Source organism: Carassius carassius, chromosome 47, assembly GCF_963082965.1.
Source record: "Carassius carassius chromosome 47, fCarCar2.1, whole genome shotgun sequence".
NCBI lineage: Eukaryota > Metazoa > Chordata > Actinopteri > Cypriniformes > Cyprinidae > Carassius > Carassius carassius.
The window spans coordinates 1,067,661-1,080,000 of record NC_081801.1 but is presented as its reverse complement, the minus strand read 5'-3'; the positions used below and the strand labels follow the sequence as shown (position 1 = coordinate 1,080,000).

General features: G+C 33.1%; 2 protein-coding genes across 2 annotated transcripts in view; one reads left to right on the top strand and one right to left on the bottom strand.

The window, feature by feature from the left end:
- The window catches only part of LOC132130054 (lysosome membrane protein 2-like), a 16,636-nt gene extending 10,597 nt beyond the window's left edge, over window positions 1–6,039 (bottom strand). The window contains exons 1-6 of the mRNA XM_059541669.1: window positions 5,798–6,039; window positions 4,423–4,580; window positions 2,145–2,289; window positions 1,776–1,961; window positions 964–1,055; window positions 723–842 (exon numbers count right to left, since the gene is read on the bottom strand). Of these exons, the coding sequence (XP_059397652.1) occupies window positions 723–842; window positions 964–1,055; window positions 1,776–1,961; window positions 2,145–2,289; window positions 4,423–4,580; window positions 5,798–5,920 (824 nt within the window). The 5' untranslated portion in view covers window positions 5,921–6,039. The remainder of the gene's footprint in view (window positions 1–722; window positions 843–963; window positions 1,056–1,775; window positions 1,962–2,144; window positions 2,290–4,422; window positions 4,581–5,797) is intronic.
- Window positions 6,040–9,098: 3,059 nt separating this feature from the next.
- On the top strand, window positions 9,099–12,283 carry LOC132130531 (vitelline membrane outer layer protein 1-like). The gene is made up of 5 exons (XM_059542254.1): window positions 9,099–9,371; window positions 10,685–10,809; window positions 10,981–11,094; window positions 11,862–12,043; window positions 12,121–12,283. Exons 1-4 carry the CDS (start codon window positions 9,165–9,167, stop codon window positions 12,040–12,042), a joined length of 627 nt encoding a protein of 208 aa, XP_059398237.1. The 5' UTR covers window positions 9,099–9,164; the 3' UTR covers window position 12,043; window positions 12,121–12,283.
- The last annotated feature ends 57 nt before the right edge of the window (window positions 12,284–12,340 follow it).

Here is a 12,340-nt window from a genome sequence, read left to right as displayed (position 1 = left end):
ATGTAACATGTTTTTAGGTTTGATAATCACTTCAGTGAACTGCTGAATAGTTTGCCTGATTTAGACCTGAATAAACAACCACAGAGAGAGCATACAGTATGTGATTTGAAGCAAAACCGGAAACTGATAAAGCTCAGAATAAAAACTACCATAATCAAATAGGTCTATTCTGTTTCATGCAAATTGAATGTGAATATGATCAAATACTTTTTTTAAAGTTAATATTACCATACATTAATAATATAAGATTATACATAATTATTTTTCAAAAGGTGCAGCAAGATTTTTTCTATTTTTTTTTAAAGACGTTTTTCTGCTCAACAAGGCTGCGTTTATTTTATAAAGAATAGAGTAAAAATCTGTTAAATATTTTCACTATTAAAACAGCTGTTTTCTGTGTGAATCTGTGTTAAAGTGTAATTTATTTCTGTGATGCTCCGCTGTATTTTCAGCATCATTCCTCCAGTCTTCAGTGTCACATGATCTTCAGAAATCAGAATAATATGCTGCTCAAGAAACATTTCTGATTATTATCGATGTTGAAAACAGTTGTGCTGCATGATATTATTGTGAAAACTGATACATTTTATTTTTCAGGATTGAAAAGAAAGTTCAAAAGAACATTATAATGAAACTTTTGATCATTTTAATGCATCCTTGCCTTTTTTAAGTGAAATTCAGATCTGTTAGCAGCACAGAACGGTGCACTGAAATAGTCTCACCTGCACAAATCAGAAGAGAATATAAAGAGTTTCTCTGTTTTTGTGATGATCGGATGGAAAGATGCTCCGTCGGTGCCGTTGATCATGTTACACTCTTCTGTACTCCACCAGTTCAACGTACTGACAAACACAACAAGTAATCCTTAATCCAGACTTCTCTGAGCACGTGCTGATATGGTGCAGCTCGTTCTAAATCCATTCATTAATCTTCTGGAGATAAAACAAGACTGCTGATTTTTACCTCTGTCCGTTCCACTCATCTATACGAGAAAAATCCTGATAATTCTGCTTCCCGGTGAAGAAAATATAATCACCGTCATCGGTGCCATTTTTCTGAAACACAGTCATTGGCATTAAAATGAAACATGAACAAAAAGATAATTAACAGACGTGTAAAATTTTGGATGAACAGACATTGAAACTGCAATAGCTGATGCAGATCATTTCTTTATGTTTTTGAAAAACATGTTCTTTTCTGCAAACCAAGACTGCATTTATTTGATCAAATCCAGTAAAATGTGAAATATTATTACAATGAAAAATAACTATTTTCTGTGTCAATCTCTGTTAAAGTGTAATTTATTTCTGTGATGCACAGCTGAATTTCTTTTCAGCATCATTCCTCCAGTCTTCAGTGTCACATGATCTTCAGAAATCAGTCTGATATCATGATTCACTGCTCAAGAAACATTTCTGATTATTATCGATGTTGGAAACAGTTGTGCTGCTGAATATTTTTCTGTGGAAACTGTGCTACATTTTATTTTTCAGGATTCACAGATGAATAGAAATTAAAAAGAGCGGCATTTATTTGAAATCTAAATCCTTTGTAACATTATAAATGCATTTACAGTCACTACTGACTATTTTAAATCATTAAATAATTTTTTTCTGTAGATGAACCTAATAATCAGCCAAAGTGAGTTATTGACTGATGCCACAAACCTCAAGTGATGATGCACAAACAAGACACATGATTTGAATCATTCATGTCTTCAGCACAAGCAATGCAAATGCCTCAGTATTTAGTTTTAGAGAGTTGATGCTGCTAACCTTGTAGAAAAGTCCAAAGTGGTCATCGGACACAAACTGTTTGATTTCTTTGAGCAGCGGATCTTCATAACCCCACAGCAGGTCACAGACTCTAAACGTCCTGAACATGCCGATGCCCTTTGCTTTCATCACGTCAGAGATGATGCGACTGATCAAGACGGTGTCTTTGTATTTCTCCATCGCGGTCTGGAGTCAAAAATAAACACTTAAACTTTGAATAATCTCAGTCTCAGTCAGACTTCAGTTCTTTATGCAACACGTAATTACTTATTTAGATTTTAGGGTGAAGTGTGACATGCTTTCATGAGAGTCACCCATTAAACATCTGATTTTCCAGTGGTTTTAGTAGGGCAGAGATCACAGTCTCACCACAACAGGGATGTCAACCGTTCGGACGATGTCATCCTCAGATCCCCGTGACATGTTGGGCTCAAACACATATGTCTTCGGATTGACAGCCGCTACTCTGGTTCCGTTGTCCATAAATTTCACTTCCTCCTTCGGCCGATACTCCCTGAAAGAGGAAATGCAAATGTGGTTCTTATTGACACATGAAAATAACATGATCATGGAGCTGAGTGATTTAAAAAAAAAAACAGATCACGTGATTCAGGATAAATAAATACTAAAAATCTGAAGCGCTAATGCATTACGTGGTTTTAATGAACATGGAGCATCTGATGCGTCGTCAAACTTGACTGCAAAACTGCAGCAAAAAGTGGTTTGATATAGTTTAAAAAGCTTTGAAGCAGTTTTAAGTTTAAAGCAGTTTTAAGTTTTAAGCAGTTTTAAAAGTGGCTTAAAATTTGAAGCAGTTTTAAAAGCAACTTTAAGGTTGAAATAGTTTTAAAAGCAGTTTTTAGTTTAGTTTAAAGTAGCTGTAAATGGAGTTATCGATTTTAAAAGCAGATTTAAGCTTGAAGCAGTTTTAAAAGCAATTTTAAGGTAGAAATAATTTTAAAAGAAGTTTTTAGTTTGAAACCATTTAGAAAGCAGTTTGAAGTTTGAAGCCATTTTTAAAAGCAGTTTTAAGTTTGAAGCAGTTTTAAAAGCAGTTTTAAGTTTTAAAAGCTTGAAGTTTAATGCAGTTTTTAGTTTAATGCATTGAAGTTTAATGCTGTTTAAACCGTTTTAAAAGCAGTTTTAAGTAGTTTTTAAAGCAATTTTAAGGTTGAAGATGTTTTAAAAACAGTTTTAAAAGTTTGAAACCATTTCAAAAGGGATTTTTCAGTTTTAAAAGTTTGAAGTTTGAAGTAGTTTTTAAAAGCAGGTTTAAGTTTGAAGTAGTTTTTAAAAGCAGTTTTAAGTTTTAAAGCTTTAAGTTTAAAGTAGTTTTAAGTTTGAAGCAGTTTAAAGTTTGAAGCAGTTTTAAAATCTTGAAGTTTTGAAGCAGTTTTAAGTTTAAAACATTTTTAAAAGCAGTTTAAAGTTTGAAGCCGTTTTAAAAGCAGGTTCAAGTTTTAAAAGCTTGAAGTTTAAAGTAGTTTTTGAAAGCATTTTTAAGTCTGAAGCCATTTTAAAAGATTGAAGTTTTGAAGCAGTTTTAAGATTAAAGCAGTTTTAAGTTTGAAGACGTTTTAAAAGCAGTTTAAAAAAAATATATTTAAAGCAGGTTTAAGTTTAAAGCACTTTTAAAAGCAGTTTCAAGTAAAAGAAAATACTTGAGGTTTAAAGCAGTTTTAAGTTTGAAAAGTTTTTGAAAGCAGTTTTAAGTCTGAAGGAGTTTTAAAAGCTTAAAGTTTGAAAAAGCAGTTTTAAGTTTTAAAAGCTTGAAGTTTAATGCAGTTTTTAGTTTAATGCATTGAAGTTTAATGCTGTTTAAACCGTTTTAAAAGCAGTTTTAAGTAGTTTTTAAAGCAATTTTAAGGTTGAAGATGTTTTAAAAACAGTTTTAAAAGTTGGAAACCATTTCAAAAGGGATTGTTCCGTTTTAAAAGTTTGAAGTTTGAAGTAGTTTTTAAAAGCAGTTTTAAGTTTTAAAGCTTTAAGTTTAAAGTAGTTTTAAGTTTGAAGCAGTTTAAAGTTTGAAGCAGTTTTAAAATCTTGAAGTTTTGAAGCAGTTTTAAGTTTAAAACATTTTTAAAAGCAGTTTAAAGTTTGAAGCCGTTTTAAAAGCAGGTTCAAGTTTTAAAAGCTTGAAGTTTAAAGTAGTTTTTGAAAGCATTTTTAAGTCTGAAGCCATTTTAAAAGATTGAAGTTTTGAAGCAGTTTTAAGATTAAAGCAGTTTTAAGTTTGAAGACGTTTTAAAAGCAGTTTAAAAAAATACATTTAAAGCAGGTTTAACTTTAAAGCACTTTTAAAAGCAGTTTCAAGTAAAAAAAAAAAACTTGAAGTTTAAAGCAGTTTTAAGTTTGAAAAGTTTTTGAAAGCAGTTTTAAGTCTGAAGGAGTTTTAAAAGCTTAAAGTTTGAAAAAGCAGTTTTAAGTCTCTTAGACAGATTGCTGTGGTTTCAAGGGTTTTCTTTGTGGCTTCAGATAAACAAATACAGAAGCCCTAAAGTGTTCCATGGTTTTCAGGAACACTGAACATCTGATGTGTCATCAAGAGAAAACTTCAGAAAAAACACAGTCATGTGAATTTGTTTTCTCCACCCGTCACACATCGAGAGGAAGACATGACCAGCATGTTTTTAGTGGCATCACTGACCTGTACGTGTACGGGCCGATCTGCTGGACGAAGGGTTTGTCTCCTTCCAGAACCTCTGCAGGATTGGTCAGATTAAAGAAGTAAAACTGCATGTAAACCGGCGGCGGTGGGGTTTGCCAAACCGAAAACGCCTCCGTTCCATTTTCCAGAACTACTTGCTGTTAGAAAAAGTGAATTGTGGGTAGAAATTACCAAAGTTATTTTTACAAACTCATGGTTTCTAATACAATTCATATATGTATATAAAGTGTACATTTATAAAAATCTGTGCAAATGAGAGAAAAACAAATTGTGGATATTTTCTGGACATGGTATCATTATGTAGCTAATTTCTCATTTCTAATCCATAATGGCATATGAATATGATATTAGAATCAGAAAGAGCTTTATTAAATCAATACCATAGTATCAGTTGATTCCATTATATTAGTATATACAAAACCATTTAATGTCAATATTCTTTTAAACAATCTTTAATCTAAAAATATTAAATTTCTGGTTATAATAAAAATGCCATATTTTTAACATATACCATAGCATTTCCACAAACAGAATGTAAATATCATGTTGAATGAATATGGAATATAATAACATTTCATAATTTTATAATTGTGGTATCATGATGCTAATATTATGTGAATTCAAAATACTACTACTAATAATAATTCATGCTTTATGTGACATTAATATTTAATATGATAATACAGTAAAACATATTAAAATATATACTATATATATATATGTTTGATTAAAATAAAACATCATAAAATTTTATCTCTAATCTAAAACGTATAAAATAAAATAAAAAAATGAGGCTAGAAAACTTTTTAAAAATGATGCACCATGGTATTCCCATAAATAGAGCGTAAATAAAATGCTCTAAAAATAAAAATGCTGAATGATTATGGTGTATATTAATGTTTCATAATATTAATATCATTGTATCATGATGGTACTATTATACTAGTTGAAAATAATAATAATGTTTAATTTATATAATATTACACGTGTTATTCTAATAACAGATACTACAAATGTACATATTTATTTGTTATTTATATAAAACGTTATATAGTATAATCTTTAACCTATATAAAAAGACATTTCAAAATAATGCTAGAAAAAAATATTTTGAGCATGTATGTTATCATGGCAATTTCATAATGTAAATATCTTGGTAAATGAATACGGTGTATATTAAGAGTTCATAATATTACGTGAGGAGAAAAATAATAATAGATATAACCATTGAATATACTCCGACATTATAATATAATACACAACATACACATGGACAGTGACAGCATATGAAGAACACAACATAAATATGATATGAAAACACATGTGAAGACACACACTCGTCGTACTCACTGACCTCCTTTATTCTGTTGTTTATGAGCTTCTGGAAGACCTGAGCCAAAGCCATCGCAATCCCGGCGATTAACAGCAGCACGCAAAGAACTCCAGCGCTGTAAACACAGCACGAGCGCAGCTGCATGATTTACAGGCTGTGGTTCGGACAGAAAAGGACAAAGACACAGCAACCGAACAGGGCCGAGAGTGTTTACATGTGTCGGGAACTCAGCAGCACACAGAGAGAAATAAAACAGCGAGATGAAAACCACCCAGATGCAAAGCGTGTGTTCCTGCAGAGCGCGCTCGACGGCTCACTCAGACAGTCCTCCATAGAAACCCATTCAAAACACACGATCGGTTTCGTCTCATTAGAACGCATGTATACTCTGGAAAGTGTAATCATTTAAAAATATGGATGTTACATATTATTAAATGTAATGCAGAAGAAAATACGCTATTTCGTTCTGTATAAAAAATACGTATATAACCGCTGTAACCAGAGCAGAGTAACCATACAGCGCTGAGAAAAGTAACGGGTATCACGTGACAGCGCGGTAAACGGAAGAAAAAAATAACACTCGAATAATACATTTTTAATTACTTTTAAATTGCAAATACATAGTAAAGTATTAAAAAAGCTATTACTATAAATTATTAGTGTTCCAGTGAACCTAGTCGATTTGCGACACGCCCATATTGATTTCATTTTTTTTCTAGCGAGAAATAAAAGAGCCGCCGCCCACTCATGATTCATGAACTTTTATAACACTATTATTCCTTAATTTTTGACATGTGGATGTTCACGTGAATCCTCACTCGTTAGTTTCGTTTCGACAGAAGCCTCTCTACATTCACCCGAACTGCTGTAAAGTAAATCAATTTTAATCACTGCTTTCCTGTCAAACATACATGTTTTAAGTGATTTTGAAAGTCGGTTTGTCCAGACCATTTTCGTTTATGTAGTTCGAGTGGAGCAGCTAATGAACGTAGGACATTTTGAGGTCATGCGCATGCGCAGTTCAGAGCTCGTCTGAGTGGAGCATGGAGTGGAGCAGCTAGCAAGATAAAGAAGGTCACGTGCGCATGCGCAGAGCCGCTGGCGGCGTCTGAGACTGAGTGATTTCAGTTATTTGTGTTGGATGTTTTGCAGATTACCTTTTCTTTAATTCAACTTAACTTTCTGTTCGTGATCTGCACCATTCTAAAATTTAAAAGATTGTACACATTTTAGAATAATAAATAAATCATAGTGTTAGAGATATGAGTAGCATAAAATTAGGGGGGAAAGTTTATATATATATATATATATATATATATATATATATATATATATATATATATATATATATATATATATATATATACACACAATTATTATTAATTTAGATCAAAAGTTATTTATTTATGTTTTTTATTATTCATCTTTGTATTATTTCATAATTTCTTTATTATTACTATTTTCATATCTATATGTCCTGCAACTTTCATACATGCTTTCTTGGGTGTTAAAGAATAAAAAAACTAAATCTTACTGAACTATTAAATCTAGGTTATAATCAGTAAACTTTTATATATATGCTACAGAGTACAGACCCATTCTAAAATGTACAATTTACAATTAATTTTAGTAATTCAGCTTAAACTAAATGAAAATGTTGCCAGCATTGTTGCAGACTGATCATGGGACAATCCACCCGTGACCTTGTGAGTGATGGGAAATGCTGATATTTTCACATTGAATATCACCAAAACATGTCCTTGTAATTCAGAAGCAATGGGTTTGATTTCCAGGGAATGCATGCATGCTTTGAGTATAATTCATCTTTGGATAAAAGCATCTAATAAATGCATGAATATAAAACATGTCCTCCCATCTGTAGTAAATCTGCAGTGCCAGTGGGTGGCGCTGAGGAGCCTCCAGCGTCTGAAGAACATCAGAGAAGCAAGGTACAGCAAGTGTTTATTCATTCTCAATGATCTTCAGTCTAAACCTGTCAGTCTCTAGTCTGTAGCTTCCTGTTCATCAGGATACAGCAGCAGGTAGCATCCGAGTAGACTGAAAACACTTGTGGATGACATATATAACAGATAATATAATAAACATAATATAACAGACTGAAGCAGAATCAAGAAGCAGCTGTGAACCAGAAATTACAGTCTGTTATTATCCTACAGACGCTTAATGCATCATATTAGCTGGAAATGTGCTCACCCTCAGGTCATTCAAGTTGTAGATGAGTTTGTTTCTTCATCAGATTTGTAGAAATGTGTCATTGCATCAGTGTCTCAGCAATGGATGCTCTGCAGTGAATGGGTGCCGTCAGAATGAGAGTCCAAACAGATGATAAAAACATCACAATAATCCACAGCACTCCAGTCCATCAGTTAACATCTGGAAGACAAAAGTCCATAATCCATAAAAACACTTCCTCCAGTGAAAAAGTGCATCTCCTGTTGTCTCTCACATCAAAATCCAGCCACAGATTTGTTTAGAGCTGTTTAAACACTGCTTGATCTGTGCAGATTTCTCTCCTGATTCAGACCAGAACACTGTTTCACTGGAGGAAGTGTTATTATTTAGTCTTAATGTTGGATTTGTTTAATATTTTGTCTTCTCCAGATGTTAACTGATGGACTGGAGTGCTGTGGATTATTGTGATGTCTTTATCAGCTGTTTGGACTCTCATTCTGACGGCACCCATTCACTGCAGAGACACTGGTGCAATGCTGTATTTCTCCAAACCTGATGAAGAAACAAACTCATCCTAATCTTGGAAAGCCTGAGGGGTGAGCACATTTCCAGCTAATTTTCAATTTTGGATGAACTATTTCTTTAAAGGAATCAGCTTTACATTTATCTGTTTGTCTTCATTAAAAAGATAATAAAAACGCAGAGTATCAAGCGAAGCAGCATTTGAGCTGATCAGTCAGTGTTTGTCTGAAGTGTGTTGTTTATTGACATGCGCAATCATTCTGTGTTGCGTTATTGTCTTAAACAATAATCTGGATACTATAGCTCTTTATAAATGATTATATGACTTCAGAAGTCAAGTTGCATGAAATACGTTTGATCTATCTTGTGCACTTCTCTGTGTTGCAAAACATGCTTACTTTCCAAAATTACCAAATCGAAGCAGCAACTGGACATTTTATGGGAATTCGACCAAGTAAAACACTTTCCAAGGACACTAACAGTTTGTGTGTTCATTTACAGGACATTGATATTTGATCAGTGTTCCTGGCTGCTGATTGGCTGGGATATTGATAAACACACAAATGTTTTTTTGTGATCGGCTTGATATAGAAGCAGGCTGGTTCTGTTGACTAACTACAGACGACTTTCAAGTGTAGAAACACTACAGCAGTATTTTAGTGCATCTGTAGCAATGCATCGCTTCATTTCCATCACGTTTTCACTGCTAGTCTTTATTGGGCAGCAGGTGAGCGTTCAGACCGCAGGAAGACGCTCTGAGAGGAGCATCGAGAGACACTTCGTATCGTTGCTGACGGTACCCAATGGGATGAAATGGGGGTCATGGGCTCAAAGGGAATTCTGTCCGAGTGGAACATACGCCGCAGGATTCAGTCTAATGGTAAGATGAGCATGGAGGAGGCTTAAAGGTTCAAAACGAGTCAACTCAGGTCTGCTTTATTGTCAATTCTTCCACATCTATAGCACATACATACAAAACATTTGTATTTAGTTTGACTTGAAGTGAAAATGAAGTGAGTTTATGCTTAAAACAAGAATAAATATCATCCAATGGGGTCAGAAAAGTAAACTTAAGGAAAAGTGTGAAGTGTAAAATCAAGTCCTGCTCATTTACATGACAGAGGTTTAATTTTAATGTTAAATGTCATTAAAAACGACAGCGTTCACTGCAAGTGTTTTTAAAATAATACATATAAATTTAAATAATTTGTACTGTTTTCATTGCACAAGGTAGATTTAACACAATTTGTAGTGTTTTTTTATTATTATAATTATTTAACATTATGTTTTCTTTATTTAAGAAAAAACTGCTTTAAAAAATGTTTAAATAACTTGTACTTTTGTCTTGTTTTCTGGTTAAACATCCTTAGTGCACAGGGTAGATTTAATACAGCTTGTACTATTTTTTGTATTATTATTATTATTTAACATCATTATACAAAGTAGATTTACTATTTGTATGTACTATTATTCAGTGTTGGGAAGGTTACTTTGTTACAGATTACAAGTTAACCTATTTAAAATGTAACAAGTGGTGTAACTATTTCAGTTACTTTATTAAAGAAATGTAACTGATTAATCATTTTGAAACGTTTAATCCAAACCTTAAAAAGGGTTAACCTTACAGCAGAATTACAGCTGATTACTGTCAGATTTTCAAAACCCTTCACTTGAATTAAGATTATAATAATTGTATTTTAAAGCACAGCTACCACAAAATCAGACTTCAGCGCCTCTTTTTTTCTTTGAAATCATTCTGAGGTCAAATACTGATTTAAAATCATAAGATATAGTTTAATAGATATGATTCTGTTTTTGAAATCAAATATTTGCATGGGAAACACCAAACGCTGACATCTAAGAATGCTTTAGAAAAAAAACTTCAATCTTCAAAAATAAAGCAGTTATGGAATAAGCATGTATCATTGCGGTCTCATATTTTAAAGCATTCAATGCAATTTAGGAATGAAATCTGTGTATATGAGTAAAGTTGGCAATTGTTTTCTTTCTTTAACTAAAAACCCATTTTGATATATCTTTCATAATGCAACAATATGCATACTAAATAGTTTTGCAGTGCAGTAAGAATGAAGTATGTTTAATCACTTAGTTCATCTCCATGGATATCGTCATTGGTTCGTTAGCTCTGTTCCCAGAGGACGATTGACTTATGTTTCACTGATGTTTTTTGAGGTGGAAGAACTTTCTGTTTTATCGGATAACACAGCACTCAATGGGATTCGTCTTCACTGCATCAGTCTCTTCAAAGGCTCAGGCTTAGATGAGCTTGAGAGTTTCGTTGAGTCCAACGTTGGAAGGTAATAGACTCAGACTTTATATGAAGAATTCTTAATTTAAAAGTTAGGAACGCTTTTTTCGTTAGCTAGATAAATAAAATAATAACTGAGTATTAACTAATAAATAAAAGGATTTTCCTTGAAAATAATTGATTTATTCACTAAAATACTCTAAATTGTGATTTTCTCCAGCTGGGGTCAGTGGACTAAAATCAAATGGTGTCCTTCTGGATTCTTGACGGCTTTTCAGCTGAGAGTCGAATCTTCCCAAGGATTTAGAGACGACACGGCCGTAAACAACATCAGGTGAACATATATACATATATATATAAGCTTTTGATTGATGTGTGGTTTGTAAGGAGGACAATATTTGTCTGAGATACAATTATTTGAAAATCTGGAATCTGAAGGAGCAAAAAAATCTAAATATTGAGAAAATCATCTTTAAAGTTCTCCAAATGAAGTTCTTAGCAATGCATATTACTAATATTATTATTATTAATTATAATATTACTAAATTAAGTTTTGATATATTCATGGTAGGATATTTACAAAATATCTTCCTGAAACATGATCTTTAATTAATATCTTAATGATTTTTGGCATAAAAGAAAAATCTATAATTTTGACCCATACAATGTATTTTTTGACTATTGCTACAAATATACCCCAGAGACTTCAGACTGCTTTTGTACAACTCCCTCTGAATGCTTTGATCGCAGTCCAAAGAAAGTTTTTGTTTTTAGTGTTTTTTTTGCAAATTACAGTAACAAGTGTTACATTTCTGATGCACGCTTTAATTGTTTGGCCAATCACAGCGCACTCTGCCAGCTGGCCAATCAGAGCCCTCTGAGCTTTTCAGAAGGAGGGGCTTTGTAAAAAATCAGTGCATTCCAGAAATTACATAGGCTACAGTAAATATTTAAAGCAGTATCACTGACTATAAGCATTGCAGGTGATCACATGACTGATATTGCACAATTGTAAGTGTTCTATAAAGAGTAAATTAATGGGCTGTATATTTCTTTTTGGCTAAAGCTTCATGTTAATCAAAATACTGCCACATTTTACAGATTCAATTGCACTGGAGGGTCTTTGCTGTTGGGTGATGGCACAGACAGAGGCGAGTGGGGCGACTGGAGCTCATCGTGTCTGGGAAGAGGGATGTGTGGCATCATGACGCGGATAGAAGAAAAGCTGAAATTTGGAGACGACACGGCTCTCAATGATGCACGCATGTTCTGCTGCGATTAAGGTGATGCGATCGCAATCAAACACTCGGATCGTCACATACTGCAAAGCAACTGATTTTCAATTTTAGTTTGTTTTTAGGTGTAAAGAAGACGACAAGAAGAACAGCAGCAAGAGAAACAAAGGAGTATAATAACTGATCAAATACTAAGATGAACCATCTCATAGCACAGTTTTGTAAGGGATCATGCTCAGTAGCATTATCACCAAATAAAGAACTTGATAATAAAGACCCCAAAAGCCACGGTTGACTGGATTATCCTCATTATTAGTTTATTTTTGGGCCAAATATCAGCATTAA